At 33.0% G+C, this 13,341-nt stretch overlaps 1 protein-coding gene across 1 annotated transcript in view; it reads left to right on the top strand.

The window, feature by feature from the left end:
- Positions 1 to 11,666, top strand: part of KIF18A (kinesin family member 18A) — an 81,119-nt gene extending 69,453 nt beyond the window's left edge. Inside the window, exons 15-18 of the mRNA XM_008686879.2 lie at positions 2,054 to 2,492; positions 3,282 to 3,389; positions 9,047 to 9,156; positions 11,418 to 11,666. Coding sequence (XP_008685101.1) covers positions 2,054 to 2,492; positions 3,282 to 3,389; positions 9,047 to 9,156; positions 11,418 to 11,500 — 740 coding nt within the window. The 3' untranslated portion in view covers positions 11,501 to 11,666. The remainder of the gene's footprint in view (positions 1 to 2,053; positions 2,493 to 3,281; positions 3,390 to 9,046; positions 9,157 to 11,417) is intronic.
- The last annotated feature ends 1,675 nt before the right edge of the window (positions 11,667 to 13,341 follow it).

Genomic DNA, 13,341 nt, shown 5'->3' with positions numbered 1-13,341 from the left:
AATACTATCTAATCCTAGAAAATTCCCTGTACATGAAGGTAGTATCCCCTTTTTGTAGGGGGTATTAATGCCCACAGTGCTTAAATGAGTTGCCCAAGGTCACTCAGTGAGTTGCTGCTGAAGCCAGAAATAGAATCCAAGTCTCCTGACTCCCAATTCAGCTCTCTATCCTCGATATAGTTTTCTATCTTCTATATACCCCTGCTGCCTCTCAGGGGAAAAGAAGTTAATCTTCCAGCTATTAATAGCCACCAAATTGGTGGTAGCAGCACAGTGGAGAAAAGTAACTGTCTTTACACTGCAGCATTAGTATAAAAATATCTGGTAATGGAAAATTTGACAAATGTCATGTTAAAGGGAGTGGAAAATTATTTTAAGATCTGGATCTCATTTATCTAGTTCTCAGAAAAGTAAAATTCCTTAGTAGAACAGGGATCATATTTTTCTTCCTGTTTTTCAGTTGTCTTTCCTAGAGGGTAATTGTCAACCTAGCCATAGCAGAGCCTATCATGAACTAACATAATAAGAATAATGCATATACTATTGGTGATTGTTATAAGTGTATTTTCTAACTTGGTTGAGAGTTCAAATTGCTTTATTGAAATACATAACACTTATTCAGCTTTCAGTGTTATTTAAATATTATAAGGCAAATCTAACATCAATTGGAAATTTTATTGCATGATTTAAAAACATGGTCAGAAATACACATTGTAGTTTCTTTCCTGGACAGTACACTTGAAGCAAAGTTACTTCATGTCAGGCACCTGAAGTTCATCATGAATGAAACAGGCAAAGCAGAAAAAAGTTAGCTAAGAAGTACAAGATTAGCACACTCGAGTTGATGAAGTTTATTGTTAATGTATGCAATCAATCATTACTTTCTATATTTAAAAAAAATGTTTGAGAGATAAATATTTAAGCATGTCTAGATTGTGGAAATTCAACTTAAGTTTAAACAAAACAATTTGTCTCTTAATTTTGGACCAAGAAACAGGAATTTCCCTACTGACAGTCTCTGGATATCATGTTTATGTTAAAGATCACTTAGAAGTCTTTAATCAGAACAATGACATGATCAGAATTCTGTCTTAATTTTAAGTTTAGGAGAGCTAGGATTGGTGGGAGTTGGAAAATGCGAGGAAATGGTAAAAATTAGTTATTTGGGACTCACATAACTGAAAAAGTAGTGCCAAGAGAATAATTACAAATAAGAGTGTATTTCTTTAGGGAAATATATACATTTACCAGATGATGGAAGACAGGGTTAACAGATGTTGGAGAGGTAGTAGGGAAATCATTTTGAAAAGCTACAGAAGTTGTAGGATAGGGCTAAGAAAAGTTCATTAAACTTGGGGACCTCTTGACATTTGGGAGACTTATTGTACCAAGTGAGGTTCGTGTATGAGTACTCTGACATCTTCAACTTATGTTCATTCAGCTCTAGGTATTAATATAATTTTTGAAAACCTGTAAATTATGTATGGTATAGGAAACAATCAGAATGCTTAATTAACAACCATACCTGAGATCGTAACAGATTTCATTCTTTCATTCACCTAGAATTTTATTGGTTATTACCATTCCTGTTGATTTAGATTAGACTTCCACTCAATTAGCAAATAACTGGTGACATTTTATAATAGAACAAGTTACTAATCTCTGTGCCTATGATTGTTGAATACTTTTTTGTTATCTTAAATCTAAATCAAGCATAAAAGCTGGAAATTGCTTATGAGTGTCATTAGAATTTGTTGGAAATTTGTTTTCATGATTACCCCAATATCAATTTTGCTGTACCTAGGGATCAGTATTGTTATTAGCCATTTATTATTTCTGTTCTAGAATATCTTTATAATGAGTTCATTAACATTATTTAAAGTTATCAATAACCTATGTTTTTGTTTTTCTTTCCAGCTTTCTTTTAAATTTTCATCATTTGGTAGAAAATGTACTTTATTATTGGTGGTGGTGATGTTGTTTTTAACTGATAGGATTATTGGAAAACTATTTAGGTGACATTATTGAGATTCTTTTTAATTTTATTGCATAGGCACATCTTCAGGTGAATCTAATCTACTTAAAATTCCTCCACAAAAAAGAACCCGAAGAAAACTAATGCCTTCTCCCTTGAATGCAAAACATTCCCAAAAGTCTGCACTGTCTGAAAGTTTACAGCTCAATGATTCTCTCAGCAAAGAACTTCAACCTATTGTGTATACGCCAGAAGACTGTAGAAAAACATCTCAAAATTCATCTATAGTGACGTTATTAAAACCATCATCACATACTACAGGGTTTCAGACCATCAGCTCAGATGCAAACAGTGATAATTCTCTGAAAATGTTATGTGAAGTAGATATTCCTCTCAGCAGGAGAAAAGAGTATGAACAGGAAGATTTGGACTCTACATTTACTATATGTGAAGACACCAAGAGCTTGAAGAGTAAATTACCTGAACAAGAATCACTATCAAACAACATTTTACAAAGGTACAAAAAAGAGTATTTGCCAATTCCTCTTGTTTTCGTTCTTATTTTGTTATTTACATAGCTTTTAAACCATAGCTTTCTTTTTCTTCTTTAGTTATAGTTAAGGTCTATTTCATGGGTCAAGTATGCAATCTTGATTACAAAAGTCAGTGTTTTACCTTCATTTAATCTTGTCTTTCTAAATATTAATCTACTAACACAGTATTTTAAAGTCTTGAATTTGATCTTACTTGATTGACCCTCGGTAGGCTAGAAGAAACCTTAAGATATATTTAGTTTGTTCTACATACTCCAAAGTTAGATGATACAAGCCATCATCAGAGGATTACTATGTTTATTATTATTTATTAATATGTTCACTAAAGGAAATCTTACATTTTTTTATTGACGTTTAGCAAACCTCAGCTTACCCTGAATCATCATACTTCTAAGGTGCAGTTGACTAGATGTCATCCAAGCTAACATCCTTCTCATTTTGTCTCACTTCTTCTCATTTTGTATCCTGTACACTTCCATCTGTATAATCACAAGTAATCTAAATATGAGAATGATACCTTCACCTCTCTATGCTGTTGGGATGCAAAAATCTCTTGAGAGCAGCTCTTTCTATGATATAAAAAAGAGAAAAGAAAACCCCAGGGCAAGTGAGAAAGACTTCATAGTCTAGAATATTATTTTTCTTTATATATTCGTATGAAATAGTATTCTAATTATGAAAGTGTATGCCCCCTTTTTCTCCATAATACAAATCAAAATTACTCTTGATTTTTTTTTTTATCTAATACACAGGCTTGCCTCTTCCTCATTCTCAACTAAACAGCCTCTGCCTATACCAAGCATAGTACCATCCTACATGGCAATGACTGCTGCTGCCAAAAGGAAACGCAAGTTAACAAGGTACAATTAACCATAAACTGGCTCAGTGCTTACATAAGATCGTCTTTCCACTTTGTTTTCTGCAGCTCCTTTTTATTTCTTATAATGAAACTGTGAATTCATATTTAAATTTGCATATAATTAATTGCTCCGAATGTGGCACTGGATTTATATTATCAAAGAGAGATCTTGATAAAGCCCAAGTATTTCACTTGCTATTTACATAAAGTATTCCATATCCCAGATTATTAAAAATAATTGAAAAGTCTTCTGGCCTTCAAAAATGTCATTTAATTTTAACTTTTCTTTTGGTGACAACTTTTACTCATTTGGTATTTTTCTTTTTATACATTAATGAATTTCTTCAGTCCTAAAATTATATTACTTTAATGGATTTTGACATATGACTAAAATGTAATGAGTAAAGAAACTTAAATTGCTGGCTTTGACAATATAGCTTATATCAGACCAAACCACCTATCAAAAACAGTTATAAAAGGTGATAAAATACAACCAACAGCTGCTTTCAAGGCACTGGAGACCAACCAAGGCAGTCAGGACTTGAAGGTCTAAAATCCAGAGGAAAGGAGAACAAGCTATAGAAAGCCAAAGCTTCTCTGCCTCGTTTTTCTATTTAGTATTTGCCAACTCATGGCATCAAATATGGAAACCAAGCACGAAATGGAAGCCTACAGCTATCAGCAGTCTCAGTGAGTTAGGGAAACAAAATAATTCTATGTGTAGCTTTTGCCCTTAAGATATTTGCCACATTCTGAACTCCTAAGAGGCCAAGAAACAAAGCTGAAAGAAGCTACAATATTAAGCAGAATTTTAACATTCTCATGAGGCTAGGACACAAAAACTGTTCAGGGAATATTAAGAAGAAAAGGTGCTTTTAAGCCGTCAGGATTTTATTCGAGACCCTTGAAGGCCTGTGCTCTAAGAGTAGGGCAAACTGGAAATAGACCAGTTCTTCAAAGCCTGAAAAAGACCGCAGACTAACTCAGTCCCTTTTGGATCGAGGTAATCTATCTCTATTCTGCCTACTAGCCAGAAGAAAATTAAATTCCTTCTGGAGAAATATACCAACTAGAACATCTACAGTTCTGGGTTGTTTTTTTTTTTTCCCACATGTTTAGCACTTAAGCAAAAATTACCAAGTATGTCAGAAGACAGAACCAAATGACTAATAATCTAGATCCATAAGTGATTTAGAGAGTAAAATTATCAGGTAGGGACTTCAAAAATTTAACTGTGGTTAAGTTCAGCAAAATAGTGGCAATTTCCCAAAGGACTGGATTGTATTAAAGTGAATCAAATGAACATTCTAGAACTGAAAAATTAGAATCTACTGAAATTAAGAATAAATAAATAATTTAGTAGATTAGAAAGAGCAGAAGAGAGTTTAGTGAACTGGAAGATAGGTTTACAGAAAAACATCTAAACCAATATACAAAGGGATAAGATAGAAGAGTGAAAAAGACATAGGACACAGAAATGTCTAGCACGTATATATTTTGAGACCCAGAAAGAAATGAGAAAAAGAATGGGGGAGGAGATGCCGGCTAATAATTTTCCAAAACTGACAGGAGATAACTAATCACAGATTCGAGAAGTTCTGCAAACTACAAGCAGCATTAATACAAAGAGAAACATACCTAAGTACATAGCAATAAAACAGCTAAAAATCAAAGACAAGAAAAATCTTAAATATACTGAGTTATATGACTTGAAGTCCCTTATGTAGTCTTTATATCCCACAACATTGAGTGCAATGACAAGAGAATAGTGGGTGGTTATATTGTAAAATGGCTCTGACTTGCTTTACCTCTTTCTTTGACATGTGATTAAGGGGACAAGAGTGTAGGATCTAAGACAGGATAACTCTTTAAGTTTTTCCTATTTTCCACCATGAACCTGTTATCATCTGGGCTAGTCTAAACAAATTTACAAATAGTCTATTTGTACCACATAGAGTATTATCTCATAAGTGCATTTAAGATCTGTCTTTTCCCCTCCAAAGTAAAGCAATGCCTTGGAATGTAGATTTAAAATTAATAGACTGATTTTTCCAGAATGCCTCTAACTATCCATGACATTTAAAACTGCATTTTTCTATGGCACTAATTTAAATGATGCAATTTGTCTGACTCATGTATGGGTATCTACCTAACCATCATCATCTTATCACTAATTTTCATTGTGTTGATTATGTTATTTTTTCCATTAATTAGTGTTGGTGACTTTTCTGGTTCCTCACAACTCTGTTGTGTTAACTAAGATGTAGCAAAATCTTATAGCTAATAATAATTTAAAATGTACACATAATCATTATCAGAATCAAATGGTTTTTCAAGAAATGTCTAGGTATGTAAACTGTGTAGTCAGAGTGGTTTTAGATGAATTAAAGAGCTTCCACATGAGCAACTAATATTATGAAATAATATTAAAGGACATATAAAGAAAGTAAGATTTCTCATAGCCTATTAATTGCTCTATTACATTCCCTCTGGTACCAATAATTAGATCCTGCCATTAACTAAGGTTAAAAGAGATTAATGCTAGAAATATACATAATTACTTTTTTTTTTAATCTTCCTTTTCCCCAATTAAACCTGCATGAGTTTGAGAGTAATAAACTCTGGTATTTTCCACTTAGCAGCTTTATGTACATATTTAGGGGTGTGTGTGTCTGTGTGTACATATATATTTTAATATGTTTTTTTTTAATGAAAAGAAGCCTCCATGTGTATAGTTAAGTTATTCAGTTTGTATTAGTTTTCTCTCTGAAAAAAAATTTAGAGTCCAAAAGCACTGGATATTCTAAAAACCTACAAAACTCAATTTTTTAGTTACTTAAATTGAGAATATTAAATTTTTAATCATTTTCATTCATTTAATATCACTATAGCAAACTGTTTTAACTAAATCAGCCTACCAAATATACAAATATAATATATCCATATGTAAAATTTTACTTATAAATTATATTAATCAGAGTTTTGGGGGTTTGTTTGCTTGTGTATTGGTTGTGTATTGGTTGTTTGTTTCATAATCTTTCTTAGCACCCAGAAATGGGTCTCACACTTGTCACACATTTTTGGTCTGTTTTGAAAGACATTTAAAGGTTCCAACTAGAAATTATCTCAACTGAAAGAATATGAGATGCATCTGTTAAACAAGTAGAAACATACTATTTATATAAGGGAACAAAAGGCTAAATCTTAACTTTCATTAATAGTTATGGAAATATATTTGGCACATAACTAGAAGAGTCTCTAAATTTCTTCTCAATAGATAGTCTTTAACATAATTTGAGTTTTCACTCATACCAATTTTGTCTTGTTTTATGATCCAACATAAATCTAAAATAAATTTATGACATGAATGTTAAATATTTTACCAGCAGATTATTTTATCTAAATTCTAAGAAATGTTTGCATGTATTTTACTTATATGTAAATATACAATTTATTTTATTAGGCTTTGTTTTCATTCCTAGAAATATGAACTTTCTTTCAGATAGATTTATTCAAAAGCCTAATTTTCAAGTAAAAACAATTTATTAGTAAACACAGACGTTCTAGAACTAACCAAAGTGAAAAATCATTCCATAAAATAATAAAAAGATAATTTTAAGATAAATTATTGGGAAAGCGAACACTTATCAAAAGTAACCAATGACAATGATCTGTATCCCTGAAGAAAAATCACTAAGTGACCGAAAAAGAATTTTTGCCTTAGACAATTGATGCATATGTTATCCAAAAAGGGTGTTTAGTATCCAAAACGGAATTATTGTAACTTAGTTTATTTAGCACCCTTTAGGAATAGAGATTTTCTGCAACTGAATTTGCTTTCTTTCGTAATACTAATACTTTTTGTTATCATTTTGGGTAGGTATCATTTATATTCTTGAACAGAGTAGGCAAAATTACCATTTGTTACACCATAATAATTTTTCTTACAGGCTCTAGAAAAGTTGAGGTACATAGGTTGAGTTATTTTTGCCAACATTCAGTGTGCTCATGCCTATTTTACTTTGCTATCATATTAAATTGCCATTTCTGACCACTTTTGAAACCGTACAACGAATCCATCTTCTCACTATTCAACAAACACACCCACGTCAGTTTACCATGTGGTTAGGATTACCAGAAGAGCAAATTGTTGCCATAAAAGGGAAGCCTTCAAGTGTTAATGCAACTGACAATCAAATTAGTATCAAATTGTAAAATGGCATATGACATCTTTTTTAAACAGAAACTCCCCAAAATTAGCTTATCTGAATCAGTGTGGATGGGGGGGGGATGCTCTCTCATCCCAACCCTACATGTTAAAACTTGATCCTCTTTGGGTTAAGGATTGGGCTGTTATTTTTCAGAGGCCAGATCAACCTCATCTCATCCACAAAATCTTTCCATTGTTTTTTTGGTTTTTTGTTTTCCTACTTTTAAATTCAGGAACCTACAGCTCCTTATAGTTTGAAAACCTATAGCACTGTGTTTTACTTTACCTTGTATTTGGTATATTTGTCTTATCCACCCCCCCCCCAGCATGTATTCATTATGTAAGTTTTCAGAACAGGGGTTATTACTGCCTTACTTATTTGTATATCCTATAACATGAAGCCATAGTAGTAAGTGTTTAGTAGTAATATGTCAACTGGAATTGAGTTGGAAATTTGACCCTTTAGTATATGAGATTGATATAATTTTTTTAAGATAAAACAGATGAGGGGCGCCTGGGTGGCTCAGTCATTAAGTTTCTGCCTTCGGCTCAGGGCGTGATCCCGGCATTCTGGGATCGAGCCCTACATCAGGCTCCTCTGCTGGGAGCATGCTTCTTCCTTTCCGCCTCCCCCTGCTTGTGTTCCCTCTCTCGCTGGCTGTCTCTCTCTCTGTCAAATAAATAAATAAAATCTTTAAAAAAATAAATAAATAAAATAAAACAAATGAAAATAGGTCATTCTTTTTATTTCACTTTCTATAATTGTAGTAATCAGAGAGAGATTCTCAGCCTATTACCATGCTTTGATTTGAAAACAAGATTTTCCAAACAATCTCATTTGCTTATATTCTCCAGATTAAGGTTCTTGCTCCAAATTTATAATAGGACCTTAGTTTTTCACCTCTTGCAAGATGCTCTTTGTATGTACACTTTGAATAATAGCGTTGGCTTATATTCTAGCAGAACACCCTGAAAATGTTTTGTTACGGAATTGTTACATATACCTACAATCATAATCTCCAATTTGAATAAACATCATTAAAATCACAACAAATTTCCCTGTTGGCCAAAAATGTACCTCCAATTTAGTACCTCCAATTACTTCTTTTTTTTTTTTTTTTAAGATTTTATTTATTTATTTGACAGAGAGGGAGACAGCCAGCGAGAGAGAACACAGACAGGGGGAGTGGGAGAGGAAGAAGCAGGCTCCCAGCGGAGGAGCCTGATGTGGGGCCGGATCCCAGGACTCTGGGATCACGCCCTGAGCTGAAGGCAGAAACTTAACGACTGAGCCAGCCAGATGCCCCAGTACTTCCAATTACTTTTATGGGATTTTGCAACTTATTATTTTATTATTTCACTTTCTCTTTAATCTTTATTGCATATAGAATATGTTTTAGAACTTATAAAAAATGCTTTACTAAAATAAAAGATTTTTTCCCTTACAGTTCTTCATCAAATACTTCATTAACTGCTGAGGTAAATTCTGGATTTGCCAAACGTGTTCGACAAGATAATGCAAGTGAAAAGCACTTACAAGAAAACAGACCGACAGTGGGTATGTATCAGCTCTTAATTCGATATTTAATAACATGATTACCAAACATGTATAGTACTTTACATTTTACATACAGTGTTTTCATTAGAATCTCCTTTTATCTGCTCATCACATTTATTAGATGGTAAGTGCGATTATCCATGTTACAGATAAAAAAAGTTAAGACACAAAATAGAAAATACCCGAGATCACACAGGTATTTCATGGTGGAGCCAGACTTCTAACTCTACATTCTGTATCCTTTTGCTATTCATATTGCCTCATACTACAGAAGAATTCATAAATAATTTAACTAATAATTGAAATAATTAGCTAAATGTATTATTTAATAGGTTAACGATTAACCATATTTAACAGATAAACTGTACTTGAAATTTCTCACATTATTTTTAATAATTTGCCCTCTGACTCATTTGTACAATTATTGCCAGGCTTCAGTCTGTACCTAGTTACAGTCATACTGTAACTCCTAATATCAAGTTGAAAAAGATGCTGATGGGGATGACTACAGCCTCTCAATTGCAGATGGTGGTGACATGAGTCTTTAGTAACAAAACCACATCTTTAGTGAAGTTAGAGGTATATAGCACAAACCAGTTCCTGGGCCTTGCTGTCCAGATCTCTTTCTCTCTGACACTATAATTCCTAAGACTTCATTTAAGAAGTATTTATTTACTAGGCACTGATATGTGCTAGTTTCTATGACAGATAGCAAGATCATTAAGACCCAGTTTGATTTCTTCCCTAAAGGAACTTGTAATTACAGCACTTGGAATTTATAGGGTTTCATGAGATAATGAGGGTTTCTAAGAATAACATGAAAACTATTGCTATTTTTTTATGTCAGTGCTCTTTCATTAGAGTAATATAAAATTTCTCAATAGCTTTGCCAGACTGTATCGAAAAATCCTTACTTCTTGTGGTAGCCAGTGGCATCCTTCAGTGTAAATTTTAAAAATCAAACAAAAATGTCCTGAAATGTAAAATTTATTATGATTATTTGGTTTAGCACGCCAAACTTAGTAGTGTTTAACAGTGTATATGTGCAGTTGGTATGGATATGTACTGCCCCATTGGTCTCCTGAAAAAATTCTCCAGGAAATCATAATTCTACAACCAAATAATAAATTTATGATACTTCTCAAATAGAGATTTGGCTTTTCTAACATGCATATTTTCTAAGAATGGTATAAAATGCATCAAATATCTCATATATAAAGAGAGGCAAATAAAATAATTCTACATAGAAAGAAGTAGGAGTTGATACTAAACTGCCCTGCTTGCCAAAGAGTTAAGAAGAGCTAAAGCTAGGTTGAAAGATTATGTATTGTTAAGGATAATGGAGCACTTAGAAAGAGGTATTAGTTTAAGGAAAAATAGCCGTTTATGTATATTAGGTTATCCAAGTGCAAATGCCTAAATACACAAGAGGAATTACTAGAAAAGGTAGGAGATAACTGGGACTGCCTTTCTTAGCATATGTTCAACTGAGTTCTCCAACTAACAGTGTACAAATAAAAAAACAAAAGAACATCAGTGGGAAAGAAGGTAACTGCTATTTACTGAGAAATAAGAATACTGTCAAGAGAATATGTGCCCCTAAAACTAAAACCCAGTATGACAAAAAAATGGGTAAAAGATTTAGACTGAGCCATAAAGAAGTCAGTGACACCTTGTTTTAACAACACTTGTTGAATAAACAATTGTTGTGAAGGCTGAAGAAGAACCAGAGGAGTGGACATTTGAGAGGTGGTAGTAAAAGGAATAAGAGCTATGGGATCGGGATTAGCACTTAAGGAAGTACTAGATGCAGATTATACTCCTAAACATAGGAAAAATATGGAAGTTTAGAAGCCTTAGGGAAGTAATCTATCAAATGAGGAAAAAAATGATGATGCCTTAAAGAAAAACACTGCTTGTAGAATAATCTTTCGTTAGTTCAAAAGAACAAAAATTAAATGCAGTAGTTTATACAGTGATGTTATTTGATACCTGCCAGGGTGGGGAGTAGGGTGTACACATGCGGCCACTAAAAACTCAGTTTGCAATATGGAGAAATGAATTTCTACTTTTAAACCAATATTATTAATGTTTCCTGCGTGTTATATTTTAAATCATGTTAGTTAACAACCATTAATTTTAAGAATAAATTTTTCTTCTTATGGATATAATTTTAACAAATTTTTATAACTTGAATGAATAGTGAGAATTCTTTTTGAATACTTTTACCATATTTATATGTCTTTTTATTTCTTTTCTAGACCATAAAAGAAACATCTATAAAGTAAAGCCAAACATGGCTAGAAAATTTGGAAGAAGTATTTCAAAAGGAAGTCTAAGATAAGTCACTTCAAAATCAAGGAAAACGGAATTGACAAGTCGCCTTTTAAAAGGATTTGTTGCCAGTGCTCTTTCAGGGACTTATTTAAAACCTTGGGAAGAAGACCATCTTAAAGCTAGGTTTACCCAAATACCTTCAGCAAGCAGAAAATAAAATTCTTTGTTTTGTTCTTTTGTATTCTAAGCAAATATTAAATTTCAACAGAAAAGTTTGTTTTAATAAAGTTACTAAAATATGTTACCCTTTATAATCCCTAAGTAGGCGTGGTGGCACATCAGTTTTACTGTGCTACAAGTGGATTAGGACATGTTAGAAAATAGTGAGTTAAATTATCCTTACTGGTTTTTTTTAAACAAGGAGAATTTAGAAGTGATAAAATTATGGCCCAGGATATATTTGGTTGTACATTATTTTAATCATATATAGGACTTCACTTTCCAAAAATACTTTGATGTACAAATGTACATATATGTGCCCATAAATTTGTAAAGATTATTTAAGTAGTCTTCATGAATAAAATACTAATATTGTTCCTTACTACTCAGTATATTAAAGATACAGATTTTACAGTGTTTGCTTTTCTGTCTTGTTAGTACCCCTTACACACTTTCAACTATTATTTTATATAAAATGTGAATTTTGTAGATTTGTATTTAGTGTTAAATCAGGATATATAGCACTAGAACCAGGTCTGAAAGTGATTCATATATTCCTTAATGATAGTGAGACAAAGTTTTAATCATTCCTTCCCCTATAGAAAGTACACAGGGCTGCAACAAAATCATTATTCACCTGCCTTGTTTGACCTGTTCATCTCCTGAATGCAACAAATATTTGGTTAAACACACTTTTAATTTTATGTGGCCTGGGAACTGTTCCACCAAAGCAAACAACCACTTAACAACCAGTTGAAACATTTTAGGCCTTTTAGTTTAGTCATGTCTTTCCACTTACAATCTGGTTGGGAGAGTATGAGATGCAGTAATGATCTTTGAGGTTCCTTCCAACTCTGACTCTGGTAGTTCCATGTTTATAGATGTGCACACAGAATCTGTCATAGGGAGATCCACCATACACAATTTCCTTGGGGTCCTTTTGTCATTAAGCCATTAGCTGTGTTGCCTGTTTTTTTTTTCTTTTTTTTTTTATTTAAATTCAGTTAATTAACATATAATGTATTATTTGTTTCAGGGGTACAGGTCTGTGATTCATCAGTCTTATATAATATCCAGTGCTCATTACAACACATACCCCCCCCCAATGTCCATCACCCAGTTACCTCATCCCCACACCCCCATCCCCTCCAGCAACCCTCAGTGGAATTTAAGAAACAAGGCAGAGGATCATAGGGGAAGAGAGGAAAAAATGAAACAAGATGAAACCAGAAAGGAAGACAAACCATAAGAGACTGTTAAAGTTAGGAAACAAGCGGTGTTGCCTTTTTAACAGTCACTTTCACCTGTTTTTCCTTTCCATCTTTTTAGGAAATTATGTGTTTCAAAGATTATTTTTCACCAGGTACTGATGAATTAGGCTAACAGGATTCAGGGACCATACCTCATGGTCTACCTCATACCATAAGATGTAAGTGATTTTTTTTTCCCCTTCTCCCACCCCTTTCCCCTCTGTCAACCACCAGTTTGTTCTCTGTATTTATGGGTCTGTTTCTGCTTTGTTTGTTTGTTCATTTATTTTGTTTTTAAGATTCCACATATAAGCGAAATCGTATGGTATTCATTTTTCTTTGTCTGACTTATTGCACTTACCATAATACCCTCAAGGTCCATTCATGTTGAGATGCCAAGATCTCGAGAAGTTTTTATGGCTGAGTATGAGTGAGTGAT

The sequence above is a fragment of the Ursus maritimus genome, unplaced genomic scaffold, assembly GCF_017311325.1.
Source record: "Ursus maritimus isolate PB19 unplaced genomic scaffold, ASM1731132v1 scaffold_23, whole genome shotgun sequence".
In the NCBI taxonomy this organism is placed as follows: domain Eukaryota; kingdom Metazoa; phylum Chordata; class Mammalia; order Carnivora; family Ursidae; genus Ursus; species Ursus maritimus.
Note: the sequence above shows the minus strand (reverse complement) of the source record. Positions and strands in the feature narration are given on the sequence as shown.